We start from the raw sequence: 26,738 nt of genomic DNA on the forward strand, positions 1-26,738 counted from the left end.
TGGCATAACCCCAAGGCCTACGAGACCTAAACTTGGTGCCTAGAGAACATCAAAACTCTCAAAAACGCTTGCAATGCCTCTCCCCATTCTCTACTCCAACTCGTCACAATTCAACCCGGATAGTCTTTTACGTTCATATAATAGAACTTCTGTACAAATACATTGTCATTTATATCGCAGAACTATAGATCAACAACTTTCAGCCAGTCTGATTACATTTTGATATTAAATGTGCAGTTTATTCCGCGTCCAAATTTGGGTTAAGACCGATCCTTGTTCCGTTGAAGGGGGCCAGGCCGTTGATAATATATGTCGAGCGGCAGGAGCGCTCATTGGTTGGATTTTCTACGCGAAACCCATGCGTTTCGCCTGCGTTTGATTGGTCAATTTCTGCTGCAATTTCGCAGCTAATTTCGCCGTGCTGTACAGCAAATTTGTACATATTTCTGCGCTCTGCGCAGCTTTTTTGAACGAACAGAGCCACTTCTTCTACCTCCTCCACAATAAATTACCTACTCTAGTCGAGGGTGCGGCGGGCAGGATCCGGAGAGCCCCAATTGCGGTTGTACAAGCCAAAGTAGACATAAACATGATCTGGTCGAGTATCCAACGTAGATACTTCATGTCCGCTTCAGTCGCGGCTCTTATCTGTTATAAACGAGGTGAATGCACGGGCAACAGAGCGGTTGTATTACTAAAACTGACCGTGAAGAAACTGAGATTACAAGGACTATGACCTTGAAAAATATTCGAGGTCTATAAGCAATTCAGACCTGGCACATACAAGTAATTCCTTGTATACAACTACATCCACAAGCATTTCCTGTACTATGGCATCGAAAATAGCACATGACCAGGGTCACACTCTAAGCCTATTCGGAGCTAGTGACACAGGGGACACTATATACGTACTACACAGTCGTACGTACTTAGCAGGAAGAGGCCCACTCGAAGCAATGTTCAAAAGACTATGCAGCTAACCCGTCAATAATCAAATCAGATTGTGTAAATTCAGCCATCTAACTCATATCTAACTACGGTATTTTGAGAAAAAGACGGCTGAGCGACGGTCTTACAATGTCATTACATTTCCAACGGCACTTTTCGCATCGCTTCAACTGGGCCTTTTTCCTGCTAAGTAGTAAGTACACAATCTTAGAACCCTAAACCCTATTATTCCATCCCCGTATGACAGCTATCGAGAACGCGCATCATAGGATGGAAGTCGATGCAGTCTGTCCCGGCCCTGTGCACACGCCGATGATGGAGGCGGGGCTGGTGCGCGCGCCGCATCTGACTGAGGGTATCAGGCACTTTACGCCCTTGGACAGGATGGCCGTGCCAGAGGAGACCGCACAGATGATTGTGTACCTTGCCAGCCCGGCGGCAACTTACATCAACGGGACGGGGCTTCTCATCGATGGAGGCATTACGCTCGGGACGCATACTGGGTAGAAAAGTGAAAAATTAACAAAAGTCGATTTGGTCTGTAAGATCTGAAAATTCATGCAGATGGCAGTCCCGCGACGCTGGAAGTTGACGCCCGCTTCTAGACTTTCGAGTTTGGATCTTGGTATGCCTCCATAAGCGCTTGCTTGCCATCTCCCGCTCGCTCTCCAAGCCTTTACTCTCACAGTAGTGGCAAATTTGAACAAGAACAAGAGGCAACTCGAGGCACGTTCATGCATCAAAGTCCCAAGAATTATCATATATCGCCATCCGGCAGTTTCCGTCTTCGTATCCCAATTTCTCGTTCAGACCCTCTTCTTCAGGCAAATCACCTGCTCCATATCCGGTCTAACCGCATCGGGCGAGTACACGTTCGGCGGTCTTTTGGTCTGACCTTCGGGAAATGCGATATCGTACTTTATCAGCAATTCCGCGATGATCAATTTGATCATCGAGCTCGCATACCAACGCCCTGGGCACGTCAACCGTCCAGAGCCCCACGCGATATTGCCGGGCTCGATGCCCGTGAACTCTTCCTCAAGCGTGGGCTTGTGGTCGGGCTCTGGCTTGTACCAGCGGTACGGCCTAAATACGTTCGGTTCCGGATAGTTGGCGGGATCTCTCGCGAGGGGATCCGCGGCCATATTGATGTAGAGCCCCTTGGGGAGGGTGACGCCGTTAGAGAGGGGAATTGGTTGGAGCACCTTGCGGTGAAAGCCGACTTGATGTGCGTGAGTTGGTGGAAATGTGGCAATAAGTATTGGAATATTCACGTACGGTAGTCTGGTTGGTTCAAGCGCATCGTCTCCTTCAGGAAACTGTCCAACTTTCTCAGTTTCTTAAGGCGCGCCAGGTCCCAGAATTCGCTGTCTCTCAAAGCCTCGAGTGCCTCGGCGCGCAAGTCGGCAATGTATTCCGTTTTTGCGCACATTTCGTACAGTGCTTGCGTGGTGACCATGCTTGATGTGTGGAGCTGGATCCGGACGATCAGAATAGAATGATGTGGAGTTTGGGGGGGATGATTGAAGGGGGAGGGTCGACAGGAGAACTTACCGCTGCTGTCATGAGCCCCAGTAAACGCAGTGTGAGCGCCGGTTTGTCTATGCTCTTGGATGTTAAAATCAAGAACTGTAAGAGGTCTAAATGTTTATCTTCGCTCCGCAAGCGCTCATCGATGAGCGGGTAGAGGACGTCATGAGCACTTTTCAAAATCCTATCCAGATGAGATTTTGGAGCCAGAAACGGGCGAAGGATGGGCCGAAGCCACGCGGGATATGGTCTTAGTACTGCAGCAACTTGCCAAATCGTCATCTGCCAATCCGTGGATGCCTTGAGCCATTGAGGATCACGGCTTGTCGGTAAGCTAACAAAGGATCGGGAAGCGACGCTCAAGACCATCGTATATGCAAAAGCATAGGTCGGAATCGAGGTGCTCTCTATTGGAATATCAGATCGAGGTCATAAAACTTGGTACACAAGCTTACTTTCTGTATTCACGTCCTTTAGGAATTCAGGCATCGCCAAGCGCAACTCCTCGTTCATGTCGGGTACGAAATAAGCTAGCAACGGCTGTCAGCAAGCGCGCAGTGAACCATCACGACCGAACATGGAGAGCAGCATACGAAGCTTCTGAGTTAGCTGCACTCTGCACACATCAGAATGCTGACGGCTCTTGATGAGCTCATCCATGCCATTGTATTGCCCCAAGAGCCTTTCGACCAAGGAGGCAGAGTGACTGAGCTTTCCCTCTGGTATCACGCGCAGTTCCGGCAGGAACTTCGGAGAAACAATCAAGCGCTCCATGTCCGGCGTTTGCACCCAGAAATTCTCGTCTTTGCACTACAAGATCTGGTAAGCTGAAGCTTCGCGTGCATTTCCAAACGCTTTTACTTCATGGTAGCCTCGATCTAATAACCTATGGCCGCTGGCCTGAAACTCCTGCTTCGCAGCCCAAAGCCTGAATCCAAAGATGCCCGGGTCGATACCTATACGGCCCGATTTCAGATTCGACCGCCGTCTGGAGAGAAATGCTGCCACCAAAAGCACGATACCGTAGACAAAGAAAGACAGAGGAGAAGGCATGGCGACAGGAACGACTCTGCAGCTTTGACGGGGAATTTGCGCTATAGGCAACAACAAGGTCCGATAATTGCGAAACACAGGGAAGATTTCTCAATAGGTACACTTCAGACCTCTCAGGCGCCAGTTTTGGCCGGTGCTACCAATTTAGCGGTCTCCAATGGGAACAAGGCAGTGCGCATCCTATCATCCGAATAACCGAGGCTCAAGGGAATCCATGCATACGGTCCTTGCATTCATTGCAAACTCAATGTACCTTATCCGACGAACCGTTTGCTGGGTGCCGTAGGTCTCGACGAGATTGCGGGCAAATTTTTGGCATAACGGCGATACAGTATGGCCATTGTGAACAGCTTTCAGAACGGTAACACCAACGTAAGTAGCAATAGTTTGCGGCTGACCGTCGCCATAGGTCGGTCACCGATGTTGTAAGAACTCGATCTTCGCGAGAGTTGCAGTGAGATGTGGTACGAGGTAGCCGAGATAGCCGAGCCAGCCTAGTTGATTCTGGTTAGACGGGACTTTGGTATCGGCGCGGACCTCAGGGAGGACCTGGGATGATACTACGGGAGAAGACCCAGGGTTTTCCAGTAGGCTGCATTATTGGTGAGCTCTCTTGATGGCCTGCAGGGGGTATTTGTATGTATGAACTAGTACTAAGGGTGCTACAGCAACGTATGGTACTGTAAAGCAAGGGCCACACTATGTACTCATATGCTCAATGTAGCTTGCTTAGCCAGTATACTTACCGGGAGAAGGCTCTGAAAATGACACGGTATTGGTCCTTAATGATTTTGCAGACATTTCATTTTTTAAGGACCATCAGGAGGTGTGGAGCAGGAGAAGAAAATGGCTCTGTTCGTTCAAAAAAAGCTGCGCAGGGCGCAGAAATAAGTACAAAATTTGCTGTACGGCGCAGCGAAATTGCGGCAGAAATTGACCAATCAAAACGCAGGCGAAACGCGACCAAGGAGCGCTCCTGCCGTTTGACAGGAGGCTTAAATGACCATAATGTAGTCATAATTTGACTGTTATTTCCTTAAAATGACGTCTGAAATAACATAATTTGATTAAATTCTAGATTAGCTGCATAAGTTTATGTAAGTTAGATTGTATCACGGTTAGGCTGAAACTAAGCACATATTGATGGTGACTTAGACATAGTTTTTAGAGGGCCTTCTCTTGCTAAGTATGCTGGGTTGTTTCTGATGAAAGTGTCGACAGGGATTGAACTATTAAACGTGAGAGGAGGTGAGGAGGTGAGTGTGGTGAGTTCAGACGTGATGTACTCTAGCCGCGAGCATCCGGACACATTTATCTTCTACTTTCTAGTTAGTTAGTACCTAGTTACAACGCCACATTCTCCTAGTCACGCTTCGGGATATCAGCATAATCCTTCGCCAGATCGCCCATGTCTTCCTCGAGGACCTTCATGTTGACAACCAGGGGTTTGCCATCCACCAGGATGAACAGCATCCGGCCGTACCTGTCCTTACTCGCATTCCGCCACTTGTGGTTTGCACAACAGTTCACGCTGCAGTCGCCCGACAGCATCCGCTTGACGTCGCCGCTGTCGAGTATGAAGTCGAACTCGCCCTCGATGAGGATGCCGTAGTCCAGCGACATGGCGCGGTGCATGGGCGACTCGACGCCCGGGGCGAAGTCGATCAGGCGGGCGCAACTGCCGTGGGGGACGTGGACATGTGGCTAGTAGATACTGGCTTCACTCGTTTTGTCGAATTGTTGCTGGGATCTTGCAGTGGCACATACCTCGTTCTCACAGGCGAATTTGATGTCGACATCGTTGTTCATGTCGACTTGATCGCCCACGGTGGTGTATATGATGTTGGCGACGCCGTCTCCGTCGCACAGGGGGCGGTGGTGGTCTCCATCATCGTCGCCGATGAAGACACCCAATCCTTTTTTGTTGTGGCCCGTCATGAAGCGGCGCGCGTGGCACAGACCATCACCGGGGAATTTGGTGATAGGTCCTCTGTGTTCGCGCGCCATGTTGTTGTCACCGAACTAAAATTCCTTGATAAGAGAGATATGGAGAAGCTATATATTCTTTACCGTAAAAGTGAGAAAAACAAGCATACACGGGCTAAGGAGCTTCAAGACAGTGTTCGCATATTTCTATATATCCTCCAGCGGGCAGACCAAAAAGAAGAGGGAAATCGTCAAGCACGACATCTCAGGTCTGCAGCTGCAGCGTCGTCCCGAATCTCGTGTTTCGACGTTGATCCACGACCGCCCACGCTCCCACCCTCGCCGTAAGTACCCAGACATCCTCAAGGACGCTCCGGAACTCGAGAGCGTCGGTTGCCCTCTCTCCAAGGGCAAGGCTCAAATCACGATAGCGTATGGCACTGAAGAGGTCGGAGACTTGAACGAGTTCAAAGATGATAATATTATTGTTGTTGATGGCTCTAGGAACCCATTGGGCGACGCTGTTATCAGGAAGCCATCTGGACTCTTTGATCGCACTCCGACTCGATTGAACCTCGGTGAAGTTACTGAGGGAAGCATACCTTCAAGCTCCATGGTGTTTTGTCTCGCTCAATGCCAGGTGCCTTTGATGTCTACTATTTCCGACGAAGATATGGCAGGAGTCAAGTCCATCACAAATAATGCCAAATGCATTGTGTGGGTGACAGGCGGGAACTTAATCGAAGGCTCCAGACCAGAGTTTGCCTTGATTTCAGGGATTGCAAGAGCTTTGGTGCTGGAGCAGCCTTCTGTGCGCTTCCACACTTACGATCTTGATAATATCTATACCAATGTGGAGGAGACTGCCGACAATTTGATAAAGGTCCTTATTCAGAGCAACAGCGCACCGGACAAGGAGTTCGTTCAGCGCCAGGGTGTAGTGCATGTCAGTCGATACGTTCCCGATGACAATCTCAACAGTTGTTTCAGGCAACAACGCGGTGATGAGCTTGTCGAGCTTCTCTTGGGTGATGTCAAACCGGCAAAGTTATCCTTCAAGAAGCCTGGCCAATTCAGCAGCATTTACTTCAACCAGATCGAGCTCCCGGGTACTCTGGATCCCCATGACGTGCAAGTCCAAGTCAAAGCTATTGGACTGAACGCCAGAGACTATGCTGTTTTTGCCGGAAAGGTCGACTCGCCCAACTGTGCTTGCTCGCCCCAATATAGCGGTGTTATGGCGAGAGTTGGTGTCGCGGTATCGACTTTGAAAGCTAGTGATCGCGTTATTGCTATGGCTCCCTCGCAGCTTCGAACGACTCAAATTGTTCCCGATTGGTCGTGTCAAAAACTGCGGGAGCATGAGGACTTCCAGACGGTCGCAGGTCTTGGCTTTCCCTACAGCTATTTACGCGCTCCATGACCGAGCCCGCATGCAGAACGGCGAGAGCGTCCTGATTCATTCGGCTGCAAGCGCCGTTGGAAGCGCAGCGATTCAAATTTCCAAGCTGGCGGGCGCCGGGATCTTCACCACCGTCTCATCGGCTGGGAAGAGGGAGTATCTGATCAAGGCCTTCGGCCGCAAACCCTCCAGTATCCTAAGCTCTCAGGACGCTACGTTCCTACCAGCCATATTCGACCTCACTAACGGCAAGGGCGTCGATGTCGTGCTGACCACGTTATCAGGCGACTTGTTACATGCCAGCTGGCGGTGCTGCGGGCCGTTTAGACGTTTTGTGGAGGTCGTCTCGAGATGGATCAGTTCTTGCGGAATGTAACTTTCACCGCCTTCGACCTGACCAACCTTTACGATACCACCAATCCTGCGCACAAGCCAAATGGGCCACTCTTCTAGAGCAAGTCATCGTGCTCTACAGCGAGAAGAAGATCTCGCCCTGCAGCCTTTGAATGCGTATCCCCTCCGTGCATGCTGCCTCAATTAGCGTAATTTTCCCAAATTAAGGTTTTAAGCTGCATAGGATCGCCGCAGCTCTTTTTTCGCTCGATATCTTCAACCACAAACTATGCTACGACCACAGCGAAATATCCAAATCCCTCTGAGATATAGATCGACCTCACCTCCGCGATTCTCTCAAGCCAATAACGAGTCTAAAAGACGCAAAATTGATACGAAAACCATTGACAGAAACAACGTCGATCAGGCCTTGGCAGTGATTGCGCCTGCGTCAGAATGCAGCAACGAGCTGCCCACCTTGATTCCAACACAACTACCTCATTTCGAAGCGAATAACGTTCAGAAGCGAGGAGGATATTCTGCATATACAGATCTATCAGAGTCAGGCTTTTTCTCGCTATTTTTTAGCCAATTGGTGATAGAAATCATCTCAAAAGAGACCAATTCATATGCCGAATCTCAGCTTCAAATTCACCCTCCCCTCCTCCTCCACGAGAACTACCATTGGATACCTACTACAGCAGCAGAAATACGCGTATATCTAGGTATACAAATCTACTTCAGCTTGTACTCATTGGCAGTACGAAGAGATTACTGGACTATCCATAACCTTGGTCAATTCATGGGCATAAATCGATTCGAACAAATCCATCGATTTTTCAGTCTAAATTCGAACTCTGCTCCTCTTAATGCGCCCTGGTTTTATCGAATTTAGCGCGTTGCTGACCTTATTCGAAAAGCCTGTCGAACTGTCTATACCCCCTCCTCTCATATTACAATTGACGAAGCAATGGTAGCTTTTCAGGGGCGTTCAAAACATACAGTCAAGCTTAAGAACAAGCCAATCAATACAGGCTACAAGCTATGGTGTATTAGTGATCATGGCTATATCTAGAGCTGGTTATTCCATTCAAGAGTTGACGGTGTAGAGACGTTTACAAAAAGTCAACAGACGCAGTGGCCACGGCAACGATGCCACAAAGGAGAGGATTTTCAAGAAAACGTTGCTCTTGCGCCTACATTTGCGCTTGTTTTACGCCTTGCAAAACAGCTTCCAAAACAGCTTAAGTTCTGTATCTTTCTTGACAATCTCTTCTTGAATCTACTAGTCGCTCAGTGCCTTTTGGCGATGGGTATCTATTGCATGGGAACAACACGCAAGAAAGCAGTAGGTGTGCCTCTTCGACTTCAACGTTATCTTGAGAACAATAATGAGCTACTTTGGGACTCTACTATAGCAGAGGTCATTGACGAGAATACCCTTGGCTTTATTTGGCAAGATAATAAGCCTGTTTGTGCTTTATCAACTGCTCATAGTCTCCACCGCACTAAGGATCGAGTTCAACGTTATCACAAATGCCCTAAAATCTCCTCCGAAAACGCACGCATTCTCAATCCTGTATTTAAGGGCTTGCCATTCAAGAATCTCTTCATTCCAAAGGCAATTGATGATTATAACCATCATATGAAGGGCGTTGATCAAGCTGATCAACTCCGCGCCAACTTTACGTGTCATCATAAGCAGAATTATCGAACTTGGTGGCCTTTATTCTACTTTCTTATTAATGTTACGTGCGTTAACGCTTATTTGCTATGGAAATGGAGCTCTGAAGCGAATTCAGCGTACGATTCAAGGACTCATAAGGGCCATAGAGCGTTTATGAGTGCCCTTTGCGATCAATTACTTCATTCGAATGATAAATCTGAGAAAACCAACAACCCAAAAGATTCACAACCCCTGCCCTCTGCAGCACTTCATCACTACCATAAACACATACAAAAGAAGTCGTACGGACGGTGTCAATGGGGGAAGCTTCATCCGCCAGGTTGTACGCGTAAAAGGGCACCGAAACGCGCATTTGGAACGGATATCACACAGTCAGTCAATAATGGCATTTCCCTAGCTATTTTAGGAGGCTCAAAGACCCATTATGAGTGCTCAAAGTGCCAGATTTGGCTGTGTATCGAAGGAGACTGCTGGGCACAGTATCACCGCTCAATTGGAGTCAATTGCTAGATAATACAGCCCCAATTGGCTGAAATAGGGTGTTTATTGACATTTTGACCCCCGCGCAGTGATCGACAGCGCTAATTGAGGCATTCTACACCCCTGTCTATGCACGGAGGGGATAGCACACAGAATACGCAGAAAAAGCGCACAGAATTCGCATACAGAATGCGCAGAAAGAGGGCATAGAATTAGCACCTAGGATGCGCAGAAAGAGGGCACAGAAACGCGGAGAAAGAGGGCACAGAAAGTGCACGGAATGATCCTTCCATCCTTTCATCCTTTCATCCTTTCATCCTTTCATCCTTTCATCCTTTCATCCTTTCATCCTTTCATCCTTTCATCCTTTCATCCTTTCATCCTTTCATCCTTTCATCCTTTCATCCTTTCATCCTTTCATCCTTTCATCCTTTCATCCTTTCATCCTTTCATCCTTTCATCCTTTCATCCTTTCATCCTTTCATCCTTTCATCCTTTCATCCTTCTATCCGTCTATCCGTCTATCCTTCTATCTCTTTTTGTATTTAAAAAAAGTTACATTTAATAATAATATTGTTGAACGGGTATACGGATTAGGAATAACTTTAAGTCTATTAAATTTATTATTATTTCTTTATTTCTTTTTAGGGGCCTTTTAAAGAGAGAAAACTAATTAGTTATATAGTTAGATATACTAGTATTAGTAATCTACTTAAGAGTCTTATAAGTTGACTTTTCTAGTATTATAAAATAGACTTCTGCTCTGTCTTTAAAGTTAAAAGAGAAGTCTTTTATACTTATGCTCTCTTTTTTAATTACTTTTATCTTTAGCTTATTCTCTTTATATTAGCTTGCTTAAGCTTTATTAATAATCTTTTTAATCTCTTTTATATGCTTCTTAATATAAGGGCAGTTCTAATATTTATAATTTCCTTAATAAGCAAAATATTTTAGCTATTATAATAGGCGTTCTTAAAGTAAGGTTATGTCTTCTTAAGAATAAAAATAGTATTTATATATTATAAATCTTTAGGATGATTATCAGCTAGAGGATGACTAGAACCTTATTAATAAATAATAATATTACTTAAAGATAATAAGAGTGTTATTTAGTAAGGATTCTTTTTTAAGGAGTCATTACATAAGAGGTTTAATATTAAGGAAATGCTCTTTCTGACTATTAATAGCATCTCGTACAGTATTATATTCCGGAGAAAGAGAAGCAAGAAGCTGTTAGAACATCTAATATTATGTAGTGAATGTTTTGAGTAAGTTATTAGTCGCTTTGATACGTCTTCCTAAGCGCTAAATCTCTATTCACACATTTTTTATGCTCTCCTTAGGCTTCTTATAATAATTAATATATTATTATAGATAATATCTATTTATTAATAGTCTTGTCTTTATGTATTTCTTCCTTAGTGTGTCTCATGCTTCCTTTACTAATATATATCCTTTTATAAGCTCCTAATCTCCTTTTCTAATATAGATATAAATAATGTATTATGCCTTCGCATCTAGCTTCTCCGCCTTTTTAATAAGTACTTTAATATATACTAGTACTAGCTAGATTTCTTTTACTTAAAAGTAAAAGGTAAAGAGTTTAAACTATTATTTATAATTAGTATATATAAAGATCAGCACTAGTTATTTCTTTGCTATAGTGTCATCTATTTTGATAATAAAATAAGATAATAATTAATATAGAATTAAATTAACTAAGATAAAAAAAATATATACTTTAATTATTATAGACTTTTAAGTAAAGAAGAAATATATTACTCACGTTCCACAATTAAGTATGACACAACTGTACCTTGCCACAAGAGTAGCAGCTCGCTCAGTAATCTCAATTGGGCTTTCACTCACTGTTGATGTCTATAGCTGTTCTGCACCGGGCTCATAACCTGTTGAACGGGTATACAGATTAGGAACAGCTATCGACACTATCAACGGTCACAACTTGTATGCAGAGTGAGATCACAGTGCATCTGCACGTCAAGTGCAGATCCTGCTAGCGCACAGATCACGTGGTATTTCCTGTGCTGGTGGCACAGGAAATCCTGCACTATACCTGATTAGGAATAACCTGATTAGGCAATATTTGGCTGTATATGTACAGCCAAATAGTGCAGACTATAGTCTGCTGATTAGCATGCATTCTTAACAAATATAATATATTATTATAAAGCTTGTTACAGGTATAAATAATTAAATAGGAATAATTATTACATCTAACTCTTTTATAGCATAGCTGTTTTGTACATCTTATACTATTTACCAGCAAAGATACTAGCGCTGAACTAATAATACTTTAAACCTCTTGTAGTAGAGCTCAAATATCAGCGCAGTTTAACTACTTTTGGTGCACGACTCTTCAGAATAAAAGAATGAATTCTTCCTTTAGTCTTTGGTATTTGTTAGTTGACTAGTATTCGTACATTAATGGTCTTCTCTCATAAATGTTTAGTTTTGTGTATCTCATCTTTCTTACGGAGTCGTGCTTCAAAAGTTTTCAATAAACGCTAACTAGGATAAGTAAAAGCTAGCTTTCCTGTACTAGCGTACTTCCACTAGACAGTGGGGGCGTAAAGATTCTCAGAGGGCGTATGGCTAAAGCTCAACTGGTGTAGACTTAATTGGGTCCCTAGGTGTCTCTAAGATAAGAGGGGATAGCAGTAGCTCTAGGGAGCCACCCCTATAACGTATCTTCTACGCGCCGCTAAAGCTTAGATCGATTGTGCTAGTGACGCTCTAAATTTAACGTATATTGAAAACTTTTGAAGCACGACTCCGTATTTTAGGTGTGTAAACCCACCTGAACTTTTGTACCAGTCAGGCTGGTAGAGTAACCATATGTATGATGAGCGACACTTTGAGGAATCATTACTGTTCTCAATTCTGATTCATTCCGCATCGGCCATCTGGTAACGTGCAGTTGACCATCAGCAAGGAAAAACGCTGAGAATGAACCCACCAGCCGCGCATTCTGTGTGTTCATGATTTTGATGGGGTTTTTGGCCCCCAAGGTTCTGCAGCCTTGGCCGCCTTAAAATAATCTGTACGTACAGAAAATGGCGAAAGACGACTTTGATTGAGCGAGAGGGAAACATCCGGGAGAACTGCGAGATAAGTAGTACTTAGCAAGAGAAGGCCCTCTTAAAACTATACCTAAACTACCATCAATATATGCTTAGTTTCAGTCTAACTATAATATAATCTAATTTATATATTATTATATAAATATATTATTTCAGACATTATTCTTAAAAAATAATACTTAAATAATGATTATATTGTACTTATTTGAGCCTCCTGATGATCCTTAAAATAATAAAATGTTTGCAAAGTCACTAAGGACCAATACTGCGTCATTTTCAGAGCCCTTCTCCTGGTAAGTATGCTGATCTTTCGCCAAGAGGCTAGTCTACTAGCTGAGTCAGGATCTGATGCGACGTTGCGGGGGAAACGCAAATCGGAATCGCTGGCAGTTGTGTAACTTGTTTCAATCGACAGCGTCACCAATCAAACCTATTTGCTGATCCCTTCACTGGACCAAAACATGCAGAATCAAGGTAAGCCTGTCTGCATCTTGGCTCTCAACGACAAAAAAGTTCAATGCATCACCTTGCAGGGCTCGCATGGGAGGCGCCACTCATGCAAAAGAAGGATAGTTGAAGATACATGAAAAGTCACTCGTCGAGCAAATATTCGACTGACTAGAGTCATATACATGCTAATAAGCCTACTAGAAAAGTATTCGGGAACGTCAGACCCAAGCTCTGTGGCCCAAGTATCATGTTAGCGCTCCAGAATCTCAGCGACGAGCTTGTTGCCAATGTCACATCCAACGGGAAAGATGAGGAACGGCAGCTGACACTCATGCAGCTCAAGACAGGGCTTAGCAGTAAAACCCAGGCCTAGCCATGAGACACGACCGAATCACATCTCGTGGAAACAATGTTCGAGTGCACTAAGAAGGAGGACATCAATTGGCGGTCTGGCTTCCACCCTGGCGGATGTTGTGTCAGTCCACTTGCAGCACGCGGAAGGCCTCGTCAATTAGGATGATTAGGACAGTTGGTGTAATGGGATTGGGATGTATGGAAAGGATAAATAGATCCTATGTCTACACTATCCTTCTTCTCTCAGGCAGATCCACTTCTCCTTAAACTCCTGTCAATCTCCTGCAGGACTTCATCTACCTTCTGTTCGAACCTCAGCAGCTCCTCTCATCTCAACAATCTTCAAGTCTCTCCCACTACGTCATCTTTCCGTTCTTCGTTATGGCCAACACGACTCACCGGGACAATATTGACGACAACAAGGAAAATGTTCTCCAAAGGGAGTATCCAATCGACGAGGAGAGCAAAACCGTACAAGCAGAGCTAGACTATTCCGGCGCCCATGAAAAGACAGACCCTGCCGAAATCAAGCTGGTCAGGAAGCTTGACACTTGGATCATGGTGAGTACTATCGTTCGATGATATCTTCAAAGTCACCTAACATTATCCAGCCCACGCTCTGGATAATGTAAGTTTTACCTTTTCTCGAAAGTAAGCGCATCTGGGTAGTCGGGCCTATGTCTATTGAAGTCCTGATCAGATAAGACAACTTCTTTTCATTGCATCTAACAAATTACAGGTGTAAGTCGAATTTCTTGTGACGGTCCAGATCGGTCCCAAATTGACGATGCATAAGATTGGCTCAACTACCTTGATCGAAATGCCATTGCCCTCGCCAGATTGAATGATCTGGAGGACGACCTCAACCTCACCGGTGCCCAGTATCAGACTTGTGTTTCTATCCTTTTCGTTGGCTATCTTCTCGGCCAAGTGCCTTCCAACATGTTTCTTACCCGCACCAAGCCTTCGTATTACATGGCCTTCTGCATGGCCTTGTGGGCCATTGTCTCCGCCCTTACTGCAGTCTCGAGGAATTTCACTGGACTGCTTCTCACACGATTTTTCCTTGGCGTCACAGAGGCGCCTTATTACCCAGGAGCATTGTATATGCTCTCTATCTTCTACACCCGCAAAGAGATCGCCACTCGCATTTCCATTCTCTACACAGGCAACATATTGGCCACTGCATTTGCGGGCCTCATTGCCGCTGGGATCTTTCATGGAATGGATGGCGCTGGCGGCTTGGCCGGATGGCGCTGGCTGTTTATACTTCAAGGCGCCGTCACCTTTGTCGTGGCTATTGGCGCAGTATTCACTCTACCCGATGATCCTCTGTCAACTCGCTGGCTGAGCCCAGAGGAGCGGCAGTTGGCCCATGCTCGCATTCAACGTGACACAGTGGGCAGCAAGGAGGCTACCAGCACCTTTGCTGGTTTGAAAGAAGCGGCCAAAGACCCAAACTTGTGGCTTTTCGCATTTATGCAACACATGCATCTTGCAGCCAATGGTTTCAAAAATTTCTTCCCGACAGCCGTTGAAACTCTTGGCTTCAGTCAGACGATCACCCTCGTACTCACTTGCCCACCCTATCTCATCGCTGGCCTCACATCCATACTCTGGTCTGCTCACTCCGGTAAAAAGAATGAGCGGACATGGCACATCACCGTTTCCAAAGCCGTTGCAATCTTCGGTTTCGTCCTCGGATGCGCCACACTTAACACCGGAGCACGATATTTCGCCATGGTTGTCTTCGCTATCGGTACTTATGCCGTCAACAGTATCATTCTAGGCTGGGTCGGGAACACATGCGGGCAGACCAAGGAAAAGAAAGCCAGCGCTCTCTCTATCGTCAATACCATCGCCAATGCTTCTTTCATCTGGACTCCGGTATGAACACACACCCTCTCTCTGTTCGTGTAAGAACGAATTGCTAATATCTCGATGGCAGTATCTGTGGCCTTCATCCGATGCCCCTCGTTACACTATAGCCATGGCTTCTAGCGCGGGTTTCTCGTTCGCCTGCGCAGCGGCTGCATGGGCCATGAAATTCATCTTGATAAAGAAGAATAAGACCATCAGGCGCACCAATAATGAGGCGATTTTGTACTATGCTTACTAGGTACGAATGGGCTGTGGGCCTTGTTCAACTCATTATGGGCCTGAACAGCCAGCGTCAGCCTTGGGAACTATGCGAGCCATTTCGAATACACTTTCCACATTTCATGAAACCAAATCTGGATTCATCCATCTATTCTGCTCTTGCCTCTGCGTTTCTTCCTACCTTCCCTCTGCCAGCTTCACCTAACCACCCCAATCTGGAAAGATTGGAAATTCAGTAAAAGATGCATATATGTTTGCAGGCTAGAAACTACAGGTACATGTTTGGAGCGCGAATCATCAAGGTCACGGTTGAGAAAATGCGAGGCTTGCTTCTCTCAATATTCCGTACAGGCAATCCTTGTTGGGCCTGTTGTGATCCCGACGCGAAGAATATGACTCTGCTCAGATCAATAACATCAGCAGAAGCCGGCCTGAGGAGTGACAACGACTAGGTGGTCAAGATCTCATGTTAGTAAGAATACAAGCTGACACACTTTTCCAGCGATCGCAAACAGCACCACGATTGTGACAGTACGTGTGATAAATTGATACGCAACAGCCTTATTTTACAGTTGCCAAATTATCCTTGCCATCAGATATATGTTTAGACCTGGGCCTGTTGTCTCACTTGTTATCTTGTAATTTGTTATGTACGGCACATGCATTCATACACCTGTCAAACGATTTTGATACTTGTCTGTGCATAGGGCTCTTTCCTTTGTAGTTGAAATAACGTATAACGCCATCGCCGTATAGATGGCATTGTCTCAATAAAGCTACGCTCTTCTTTCTTTGCATGTCGTTGTCCAACAAAGGCCTTTGACAGTTTACAGGGACATTTGCATGAGTACCTTGAAAGAGTCACACGGTATTTAAGTATCCGTCTCCCGCCCAAAACCATCTCTCCCCAGGTTGAAAAACTCCATACCGATACAACTAACGCATCCACATCACACCACGTTACAACGTTACACAACCGTCCCACCATGGCAGTCAACCCAAAGAAAGGTCTCCTAATGTGGCCGGAATACAGCGACAATGATATCGATTTCTTCATCGCCAACGCCGCCAGCACCATCAGCGAGAACCGCACTCTGATCTCGAGACTCCGAGGCACAATCACCACCTACCACCGCCGAGCCGAGCAAGCTCGAAGTGATGAGGAGCGGGACAGATGGGAGGGTGCGGTGAGCGCGACGAGGACTGAGATCGAGAAGTTGAGCGATCATGTGAAGCGACTGGATGGGAATAAGAGGGCTGCGGTAAGGGAGTTGGAGAGAAGGAGGAGTAATAACAGATGGTTGAGCGGTGGTATTTGATGCAGGCGGTGGACCCAGGAACTTCGAATGTCTTGGCACGGCTGCCCGTTTTCACAAATCGAAGCGAAGAATTGCCTTTGAGTGCCATATGGCTGTAACAATTGCAGACGGTCAAGAAGTGAAGTCCATCATTTTGAGAATATCGGGCCGGTCGGTGCATCAATGCTGCAGATCTTGTAGAGGTCCAGTGCTACAGAATTGGGGGTGGTTGAGGGCTTGGACAGTGCGATTTTTGAAGTGGAAGGTGGTGGTGACTGTCCATCACTGAATTTTCGAGCGTGTTACCCTGATGAGCCTTATGTAGTTTGGTTGGGTGCACAATGTGAATGCATCTCGCTTTCAGGTCAAGGAAGTGATGATGGAGGAGGTAGACGGTAGGGTATTGAAATGAAGCCAGATACTAGTAACGATGTTGGGTTGTGACGAGCTGGATGTTATCCTGGCTGCGCAAACGGAGTGGTTGGATTCTTGGGCTGCATGGATGTTTTGCATTGTACCCGTCGAGTATGAGAGGTTTCGATGGACGAGAAAAATGCTGATATGAGATTGACCTCAGATGCATGCACGAGATCTGCCCCAAGGGGGCGAGATGAGATGAGTAACATGATGTTTGATTAATGGTCATAAACATTAAAAGAATGCCTTTTGACAGAAGAGCAGCGGCCATAATACTAAAAACGCAGAGAAAGAGCAAGTTGAGAAATCCAATCTCTGGGCAAGGGCTTCAAGGCAGTGTCGCGGCGAAAAACAACAACAACAGCAGCACGAGCTAGCGGTAGCAGGCTCTCAGTAAGGCGGAAACATTTATTGAGATTGATTAGTTGGTGCATAAATACACCGAGAACTGCCAGTTCATAGTGCAAAAACCATGAATATGACGACTATGGAGTATTCTCCTAGTACAGATATGGTAAGGCCCTCTTCAGATACTCGAGATGAGGTACAGAATAGGGCCTGTACAAGTACACAGCGCTCCAATCATTACTACTCAGCACCGGATTGAAGGTCTTTAGCTAATCCGCCACGACAAGAAGGTGGCCGCAATATGTGACTTAACCAGAGGGGAAGTCGTGGAATCAAATTGGTATCGTAATAATGCAAACGATGCACTTTCATCACTCCTCTGAGGACTCCATGAGTATGATCCAGAAATCGAGAACAGGCCATGCCCGCATCACAAGGCAGGCTGTTGGGCTGGCTGGCTAATCAAGTTTGTACCTCCATTTGAGGGTTTCTCTTGCTTCTCCCGCCGTTCCGCGTTCGCATGACATGCATGATGGCCATGATAGTCGTGGCTGTGAAAAGAACCCTATTGCAACCAGGCGTCAACGGAATGCAAACATCAGATTGCTAGCGGAAGAAGGACACTCACCACTCGAAAGCAGCAAAAACAGTGGCGGCCTGCGCGCACCTGCACACATTGCCTCTGCAGAATAGCAGGTTGGCAACGAAGACAGCATGCGCGATAAAACCAGCGAACCAGAAGACCATCGTGACGGCTTCGATGGCCAGGATCGCAAAAGGATGCGCAGCTCGGGGAAAGAATCGTGGCGTGAGCGTGAGGAAAGGGACAACGATAAGGGCAGTCCAGATTCCGGCGAAGATCAGGAAGTTGACGCGGTCAGGGGAACGGTATAGGGTAAATCTGTTCCACCATGAGGCCACTGATAAAAGTAGTGTCAGTTTGGGACTTCGAGTATGAATATATCAATTGTCGTACCGTATGCTTCCAGACCAAGAACCAGTAATCCAAGAATAAATTGCGTGATGCGCAGAGGAAGCATGAAGTTGAAAGCCATATCGCTGGATAATTGTTATTCGGTGTGTTGTGCAAGAATCTGGCTTCAGGAGAAAATGTGTATGTCTTTTCTGATTGAGCGGGGGAGCGAGCAAAGACTTGAAGTGGAGAAGGAGTCGTATCAATAAACGTTCCCAAGCAGTGACGTTGTGGTGTGAACTTGGTTTAGCTAGCTGCGATGATGCTGTGAAGTACTACTAATCCAAAAACAAGAACGAGAACCCACTCCATAGTGATTGGCGTTCATGTGCACAGGCCTTAATTTGGATTGCGAATCCACACCAGATCATGGTCCGCGCCACGAATAGGAGCTAACACATACGCGTAACTACGTCAGGGATGGCGCGTCGCGGGCTCAGAAGAAAAAGGGTGATGAATGTGGTGCCAAGAGTCGAATTGGTTGGCTTTACTGACTGCCGCCGCCACCGGGATCAGAGGTCACAAGGATGCCAAAGAGCTTGCCCCATGGCAATCCAAGGCGACCGGCAGGAAGGATTGCTACTACGTATCAGGCGGAAATTTGTACCCCACCCTTGATGAAAACGCGAGTATTCGTAAATAACTCACTACGCAGAATTGAGTATGGACGCCCACTAAATGACCCAAATAGGACTTGTCTCTAAAATCGAGTCTGCATTTCCTTGGCATCTATAACTGCTTGACATCTTGTCTGCATCAACTGAAGCAGCTCGTAGAATATGCAGAGCGCGTAGAATTCGCAGGATGCGCGCAGGATGAGCGTGTAGAGTAGCGACGGGGATGCTGACAGGGAAGTGTAGGTAAAGAGGGCGGTTGGTAGATATTATGACCCGGGGGGAGTACAAAAATTCCGCCTCATACTGTACTAACTCAGCGCTAATCATTTTTACTCGAACGGTCTTAATCCCAGATCAGATTAAACGTTAATTTTAACCCGTTTGAATGGATGTATTCGAGTCAAGGTTTGCAATACCAAATCACAGCCCTGTGTTAGAGTAACGATAATTAGCCACTACCAGTATCAGCCTAGCAATACTTACTACGTAATACGCCTTCCCCGGTAGTAGTCCTAACCAGCCGAGACAATTGGAGATTGGAGCTTTTTATATTCGTCACAGCGCCAGCCGTGAAATATACTAAAGGCCCACAGGCAACCAGCTGTTGATTGAGTGCACTGCCTTCAATATTTCTGAGCGCAGTTGCTCAGAAGGCGTCAGGCTCGACTCGAACAAGCTGTTTGAAACTGCTTGTCAGCCCTTCGTGCCAGCACGCCAGACTCAACTGGCAACTCATCGTCAGTCAGTGTTTCGTCGGTCCCTTCTGCCCTTGGGAAGTGTCCACAATACTCCGTATAGATGATCAACATCTTGACCGCAGGTGGGCGTTGCAAGACTGCTGTCCCTCGCTGGCATCTGGATGCTACGAGCTGAAAGATGATGCACCGCCTGTCCGGAGATACAAGATTCTTCTGATCACGCCATCTGACTTAGTAGTGTTTCTCCCCATTGTAGACCCGGTATGCGGGGTAGCAATCGGAGAGATAGATATTGTGCTTGCTCACAGACATTACTTGTTGTTATCAAGAAGCAGACTGCTTTTACTTTGCATTAGCTGTGCTACAAGTTGTTGTCTTCCCTTGGGATACTTTTTGGTTGAGCTTCGTCTCTTTCACTTTGCTGTTTCACTCTTTACGTTGACTGCAGTTTCGCAAATATTTCTTCCATAGTCTCAAAATGGGCTCTGCAGAGGACACCGATTATGTCCAGCGGTTTGAGACGCTCCAACTCCATGCTGGGTACAACCAACCAAGGTGGCGCCTACGAAGCAACCAACTAACAACGGATTAGCCAGGAACCTGATCCAAACACCAAGGCCAGAGCAGTGCCCATCTATGCAACCACAGTGTGTATGGTCTTCGACCTATCAGCGAGCATCCACTGATACAGAAGCAGTCATTCACTTTCAATGACTCCGCTCATGGCGCCAGGTTGTTTGGCCTTAAAGAGTTCGGCAATATCTATAGCCGAATAATGAATGTCCGTTAACTTCAGTTCCTATCCTTATCCTTTGGAAACTCATTTGAATTAGCCCACAGTCGAGGTGTTTGAGAAGCGTATCGCTGCTCTAGAGGGAGGCCTGGCCGCTGTGGCAGCTTCTTCCGGACAATCTGCACAGTTCATGGCTATATCTGCTTTGGCACATGCTGGAGACAATATTGTGTCCACCTCGAATCTATATGGCGGCACTTACAACCAGTTCAAAGTGCTCTTTCCACGACTGGGCATTCAGACTAAATTTCTGACCTCCGAAAAGCCTGAGGATTTCGAAAAAGCAATCGATGACAACACTAAAGCTGTGTATGTCGAAAGCATTGGAAATCCAAGATACAACGTTCCAGATCTCGAAGCGATCAGCCAGGCTGCACATGCCAAAGGTGTGCCTTTGATTTGTGACAACACATTCGGCGCTGGTGGCTACTTCTGTCAGCCGCTGAGACACGGTGCTGATATTCTCGTCCATAGTGCAACAAAATGGATTGGGGGACACGGTACAACGATTGGTGGTGTGATCGTGGATTCCGGGAAGTTTGATTGGGCAAAGAACGCAAAGCGATTTCCACAATTTAATGATCCTGCTCCAGGATTCCATGGTCTCAAATTCCTGGACACATTTGGGCCGATGGCATTCATCATACGTCTCCGAGTAGAAATTCTCCGAGATTTGGGTGCATGTATGAATCCCTTTGCCGCACAACAGTTGCTGCTCGGTGTCGAAACCCTGAGTCTACGTTGTGAAAGACATGCAAGTAATGCATTGAAGCTAGCGACATGGCTAAAGGATCACAAAAACGTCGCCTGGGTGTCATATCCAGGATTAGAAGATCATCCGAATCACCAGCTTGCGAAGAAGTACTTACCGAGAGGCTTTGGTGGTGTTCTGTCTTTTGGTGTCAAGGGCGGATCTGCCGCCGGATCCCAAGTCGTCGATGGCTTCCAAATGATCTCCAATCTTGCAAAGTGAGTCGATCACCTTTCAATGCTCATCTAGGCGCAAGCTAACAGTCCCGCAGCGTTGGAGATGCAAAGACACTAGCTATCCACCCATGGTCAACAACACACGAACAATTAACCGAGCAGGAGCGACTGGACTCTGGCGTCACAGAAGACATGATCCGCATATCTGTTGGCATTGAGCACATCGATGACATTATACATGACTTCGAGCAGAGCTTCGCGGCTAGTGATGCTATGAAGGCTGATGCAAAAGCAACTCCAGAAAACGCAACCAAGACAGGAAGTTCAGACACTGCAGCAAGTCTGAGTGGTGCTACCTGATCAACGTTTCGAGCCTCGTGACTCGACATGATATCTGGAGTGAATCTAACTCAGAAGCATGTTTGCAAACGAGCCACCTAGCCGAAAAGGATATAGCCTTGGCCTGGAAATTTCACTGTTGGACCTGGGAGTGTTTTTCCGTGAGATTTCAAAGACAGGCAACTACCAAGAGCAGAATAGAAGTCTCTTTTGCTTGCCCCATGTCGAATACAGCCATTGCTTATCACATTTGTAGTGGATTCTTTTGCAGTCAGACGTTACATGTTATATCTTCCCCCCTCCTCTGTTACACTCGAAGACCTCGCAGATATTCACATTGTTGTTTAAAGCGTCCGACGGAACCATGGTTGTGATAATCCAGATTGAATAACTGTAGCGCACATTTGATATTTGATACTCTGTGCTACTTATGTACTAACTTAGTAGCCACTGAGGACTGCTGTGGGGAATCCTAGTTCAGTGTGCATGCCAATGCCGAGGCACAACGCGAGGCTCGTGTCGTTCGGACACTCCGAATGCCATCCTGCGCACGAAGCAATCGTCCCAACCTCTGACTTTACCAGTTCTACTCATACAGGCGCATCCAATCTTTCTGCATGTTTCCCGTCATTTCCCGTCATTTCCTATCCTATCTCTCACATATGTTATTCGAAGAACATACTCAAAGACCTTGCACCAGATCTTGACAATCCCTGTTAGGGACTCAAACATCGATCCAGCGTCAAACTATCCTGCTGTGTTCCAGTCTCAGTTAGAGGCTCGTGGAGGCGATGTCTTTTTTCTCATCGAAACCAATTCTTTTTCAGAATGTCGAACCGTTCCGCAAGCCTCCTCCAAAAGGACAGCCATACTCGATAGCTCTTCCTGGCACAGAGAAGCCAGACAGGAGTAAAGTGTACAGACACTGGCTATGCAAGGATGGACTTTTAGAGACATTGGATCCTAACGTCAGGACGGCACATGATATCTTCGAATCAACAGCGCAATATTCACCACGCAGCCGCTGCCTTGGCAAGCGTGCATACGATTCAACGAAACAGGTTTGGGGCCCATATGAATGGGAGGACTATGGTACTGTTCAAAAGCGCCGAGCGGATTTTGGCGTTGGCCTCGTTGAGCTACACAGAATAGCGGGAGTTACAGATACGAAATATGGGGTTGGATTATGGTGCCAGAACAGGCCCGAATGGCAGATCACGGACCTAGCTTGCATGTCGCAATCACTCTTCTCTGTCTCGCTGTATGATACACTTGGACCAGAGGCCAGCGAGTACATTATCCGACATGCCAATTTGTACTGTGTTGTCACGTCGCTGCCACATATTGCAACCTTGCTCAAGTTGAAGCCTCGGTTACCCTCACTTAAGATCATCGTCTCGCTAGACCCACTTTATGCCGGAGAGGCTCCCGGGTTGTCCAAACAAGCACTACTATCGGATATGGCCTCAGATCTTGGAATCACCATTCTATCTATCGCCAAAGTAGAAGAGCTTGGAGCATCCTTAAAACGGCCCTACAATCCACCTGGGCCTGAAGATATAGTCACCATCAACTACACCTCAGGTACTACGGGTCCACCCAAAGGTGTCATTTTGACACATTCGGCAGCTGTAGCGGCAGCAGCTTGCTCAGTGTGCACTATCAAACAGTCAGCCGAGGACACTATTTGTTCCTACCTTCCGCTGGCCCACATCTATCAACGCATGTCAGAGCACGGCGCCTTCTGGGGTGGTGTCAAAATTGGCTTTTTCCACGGTAATATCCTCGAATTGGTTGATGACCTCAAACTTTTACGCCCGACCATTTTGACTTCGGTCCCTAGACTATACAACCGCTTCGGTGGTGCAATTCGAGCGCAGACAGTAGAAGCACCGGGCTTCAAGGGTGTGTTGTCTCGTCATATCGTCTCTACCAAAACCGCTGCAATCAACGACAAGCATAATCCTACCAACAAACACGCCATCTACGACCGCATCTGGGGCAGAAAGATCGGGGCAGCCCTTGGCCTTGACCGTACTAACTCAATGGTCTCTGGATCTGCACCTCTTGATCCATCCTTACATCAGTTCCTTCGCATCGTTTTTGGGAATGATGTCGTACAAGGTTACGGGCTGACGGAGACGTACGCCATTTCTCTCGCTCAATATTCAAAGGATCTGAGCTCAGGAAATTGTGGTGGACTTGTTCCCGCGGCCGAGGGTTGTCTGTTGTCAGTGCCAGATATGGAGTACTTGGTTACGGACAAACCATATCCACGTGGTGAGTTAATGATCAGAAGCAAGACGCTGTTTAATGGCTACTACAAGAATGAGGAAGAGACGCGTAAGGCCATGACGGAAGATGGGTGGTTCAAGACTGGTGATATCTGCACCGTTGATGAGATGGGTAGATTCAAGATTATTGATCGAAGAAAGAATGTCCTCAAGCTTGCTCAGGGAGAATACATCTCGCCTGAAAGGATAGAAGGCGTGTACCTCGCCGCTTGCAATTTCCTTGCTCAGGCATTTGTTCATGGCGACAGTGTGCAGACATTCCTTGTTGCTATCTTCGGCGTGCAGCCCGACTTCTTCGCTCCTTTTGCATCGAAGGTCCTGGGTAGGGAGATATCGGCAACTGACATCGAAGCCGTCAAGAAAGCCGCTGCACACGACAAGGTTCGAGCAGCGGTGGTGAAAGAGTTGGACAAGGTAGGCAGAAAGAACAAATTTGCAGGATATGAGAGAGTAAAGAACTGTTATCTATTCGTGGACCCATTCACGGTCGAAAACGAGCTACTTACCCCTACGTGAGTGGTTTTCCCTCTCATGCTTCGGGAAATTTGCTAATCAATGATCAGTCTGAAGCTGAAACGACCACCAACAGTAAAGAAGTTTCGCGGTGAACTAGATGAACTATACAGAGAGGCACTAGCAAAGGAAAAGACGGATCCGAAAGCGAAGCTGTGAAGACATTTAATCATCTTGCTCGACTTAAGATTTTCGGTGATAGAGGTCAAGCAGATGATTGCAATTCACTTCCTACTTGGATACTCCGTATTTGTACATATACTACCGAGAGCTGTCAGATTACCGTAACCAGTCGGTCATGGCAGATGCAATCATATCATAACCAGTCTAACCCATACCCAATCTATCAGCAGTCTCCTAGAAGATCACTCTATCACACATCCGCTCGGAGTGGAGAACAACTTTGCTCGAACCACTCGCGGCAACATGGAAACTTCAAAAAAAGAGGGTTGACTTGAGGAACCCACGGCCCGGGATCCGACAGGTTGGGCATTGGAACCAGGGTGCTTGAGCAATCTGATTTGACCGAAGCTAATTCACGGATCATCGTTATTCAGGAGGGGACGGGCAAAATGAAACGTGCTGCATTGATTAGACTAACGACAGCAGAGATTGATCGAATCCAATCGTTGAGAGCTGTGGTAACATGAAATGAGATCTCGAACGCATCAGGTCAAAGGTTGCATGCATATCGATGAGCAGAAGGACCTCGGATATCGCGAACATCTGACAAACAAAGGACGAAAAGTGAGACGTTTGTGATCGACGGCAAGGATGTTTCCATCAACTAATGGCTGTCAGCATTCCTTGTTCCAACGCGCTGCTGTGCGAGTATCCTGACTTGGCCTAGCGATGTATGTAAAAGAGCGTCGCTTCCATCACGCGGCACACCCATCAAAAGTCATCCCGTGTCCAGCTGATCCTATAGATATCATCTCCTGCCTTGATTTTGAAACTTTATGAATCAGAGGAGTCGGGGAAACTCACCTGGCTCTTTAGCCAGCAAAGGACCGCAGACGAACACCTGCTTGCATCAGAAGCTGACAGATGCAGTGTCCTTCTAGCTGCAGCATGCAGCCTCCATCTCTAGGACAAGGTGAGCTGCACTGGATCATCGTTGGCTGCCGGAATTGCGAGGAAGCTTATGCATGGAGGGGTTTCTGTACTTCTTGCAGACGCAGAGAATAGTCCTGTTTAGTTCCTTCTATTGAATTGTAGTAGCATTTTGATCTTGGTGTTGCTACGGGAGGGGAAGGGTATTTGTTGTCTTAGAAAAGCATGATCGCTGACGTCTGCAAGAGAAGTGGGACTATGCCTAGCTCTTCTTCAGATTGCATTAACTCATACTATCTGTTGACCACTTGAACTGTACGAAGTATACGAAATAGTCGACCCCTTTTTAGCTACTGGGCTCACGAACGCAAATACTGTGAGGTGCTTCTGGGCATAGATTTTGCTGCTATGGTCGCTCAAGGCACATCTCTCTCACCAACGGGTCTTGATGGATTGACAATCTTACTGGCACCTTGTTGGAGTAATTATTCGACTACGCCTCCTGCAATCTCTGTCATTTCTGAAATGATTTGTGCCGTTGTGGTCTATTGATGTGTGGGTAGTACGGGCGGTCTTCCAGAAGCTCCAGGCCCGGCATGTCAGATGTGGCCTAGCAGCGATTTAGATTTGGCTTAACCGGTTAGTTATTTCCTACTGGTCAGCTAGTGGTGGATCTCCCAAGGCAAGAGCCCGGCCTTTGCTCATTTCGTTTTGACCTCCAGGTTCTGCTCTTGTTCTGCTGAGTGCTCTGCTCTGATCTGCTTTGCTTCTGCCCTTCCTTCTCATGATGCTAATGCTTTTCAGGGCATTCTGTCACCTTTCAGCTACCACCACTAACTGCTACGCGACTATACACAGTCTGTTTGGACTAAATCTACATCGATAGACCTACCATATATCCCTTACCCCTGTGCAAAAAAAACTGCATAACTCCTCGTTGTGTGACCTGAAGCCCGTCCTGCACCAGCGTCCACTCGAAAAATCTCACCTGGAGGACCTCGTACCTCCACACTTTGCGACTTGCATTGGCCTCCTTCACGAGCTCCTCCTTTACAGCTTCTGACTTATTTGGGACGATTGCATGCCTTGCGCTGCCACCTTCTA

General features: G+C 46.6%; 7 protein-coding genes across 7 annotated transcripts; 5 read left to right on the top strand and 2 right to left on the bottom strand.

The window, feature by feature from the left end:
- Positions 1 to 1,754: 1,754 nt before the first annotated feature.
- On the bottom strand, positions 1,755 to 3,531 carry EPUS_07598 (uncharacterized protein; the record flags this gene model as incomplete). Its single annotated transcript, XM_007805812.1, has 6 exons — positions 1,755 to 2,170; positions 2,227 to 2,422; positions 2,503 to 2,885; positions 2,934 to 3,008; positions 3,072 to 3,288; positions 3,340 to 3,531. 6 exons carry the CDS (start codon positions 3,529 to 3,531, stop codon positions 1,755 to 1,757), a joined length of 1,479 nt encoding a protein of 492 aa, XP_007804003.1.
- A 333-nt stretch (positions 3,532 to 3,864) lies between these two features.
- Positions 3,865 to 7,312, top strand: EPUS_07599 (uncharacterized protein; the record flags this gene model as incomplete). The annotated part of the gene is made up of 5 exons (XM_007805813.1): positions 3,865 to 3,903; positions 4,933 to 5,608; positions 5,652 to 6,784; positions 6,843 to 7,124; positions 7,187 to 7,312. The coding sequence occupies 5 exons, from the start codon at positions 3,865 to 3,867 to the stop codon at positions 7,310 to 7,312; spliced, it is 2,256 nt and encodes a 751-aa protein (XP_007804004.1).
- Positions 7,313 to 13,645: 6,333 nt separating this feature from the next.
- EPUS_07600 (uncharacterized protein) lies at positions 13,646 to 15,383 on the top strand (the record flags this gene model as incomplete). Its single annotated transcript, XM_007805814.1, has 4 exons — positions 13,646 to 13,825; positions 13,876 to 13,892; positions 14,104 to 15,151; positions 15,213 to 15,383. The coding sequence occupies 4 exons, from the start codon at positions 13,646 to 13,648 to the stop codon at positions 15,381 to 15,383; spliced, it is 1,416 nt and encodes a 471-aa protein (XP_007804005.1).
- A 967-nt stretch (positions 15,384 to 16,350) lies between these two features.
- Positions 16,351 to 16,683, top strand: EPUS_07601 (uncharacterized protein; the record flags this gene model as incomplete). Its single annotated transcript, XM_007805815.1, has 1 exon — positions 16,351 to 16,683. One exon carries the CDS (start codon positions 16,351 to 16,353, stop codon positions 16,681 to 16,683), a length of 333 nt encoding a protein of 110 aa, XP_007804006.1.
- A 1,206-nt stretch (positions 16,684 to 17,889) lies between these two features.
- Positions 17,890 to 18,482, bottom strand: EPUS_07602 (uncharacterized protein; the record flags this gene model as incomplete). Its single annotated transcript, XM_007805816.1, has 3 exons — positions 17,890 to 17,992; positions 18,056 to 18,347; positions 18,404 to 18,482. The coding sequence occupies 3 exons, from the start codon at positions 18,480 to 18,482 to the stop codon at positions 17,890 to 17,892; spliced, it is 474 nt and encodes a 157-aa protein (XP_007804007.1).
- A 1,711-nt stretch (positions 18,483 to 20,193) lies between these two features.
- On the top strand, positions 20,194 to 21,795 carry EPUS_07603 (O-acetylhomoserine-lyase; the record flags this gene model as incomplete). Its single annotated transcript, XM_007805817.1, has 5 exons — positions 20,194 to 20,255; positions 20,308 to 20,362; positions 20,413 to 20,496; positions 20,549 to 21,477; positions 21,531 to 21,795. The coding sequence occupies 5 exons, from the start codon at positions 20,194 to 20,196 to the stop codon at positions 21,793 to 21,795; spliced, it is 1,395 nt and encodes a 464-aa protein (XP_007804008.1).
- Positions 21,796 to 22,565: 770 nt separating this feature from the next.
- Positions 22,566 to 24,740, top strand: EPUS_07604 (uncharacterized protein; the record flags this gene model as incomplete). Its single annotated transcript, XM_007805818.1, has 2 exons — positions 22,566 to 24,580; positions 24,632 to 24,740. 2 exons carry the CDS (start codon positions 22,566 to 22,568, stop codon positions 24,738 to 24,740), a joined length of 2,124 nt encoding a protein of 707 aa, XP_007804009.1.
- Positions 24,741 to 26,738: the final 1,998 nt, after the last annotated feature.

Source organism: Endocarpon pusillum (genome assembly GCF_000464535.1).
Source record: "Endocarpon pusillum Z07020 unplaced genomic scaffold scaffold4610, whole genome shotgun sequence".
Classification (NCBI taxonomy): Eukaryota; Fungi; Ascomycota; class Eurotiomycetes; order Verrucariales; family Verrucariaceae; genus Endocarpon; species Endocarpon pusillum.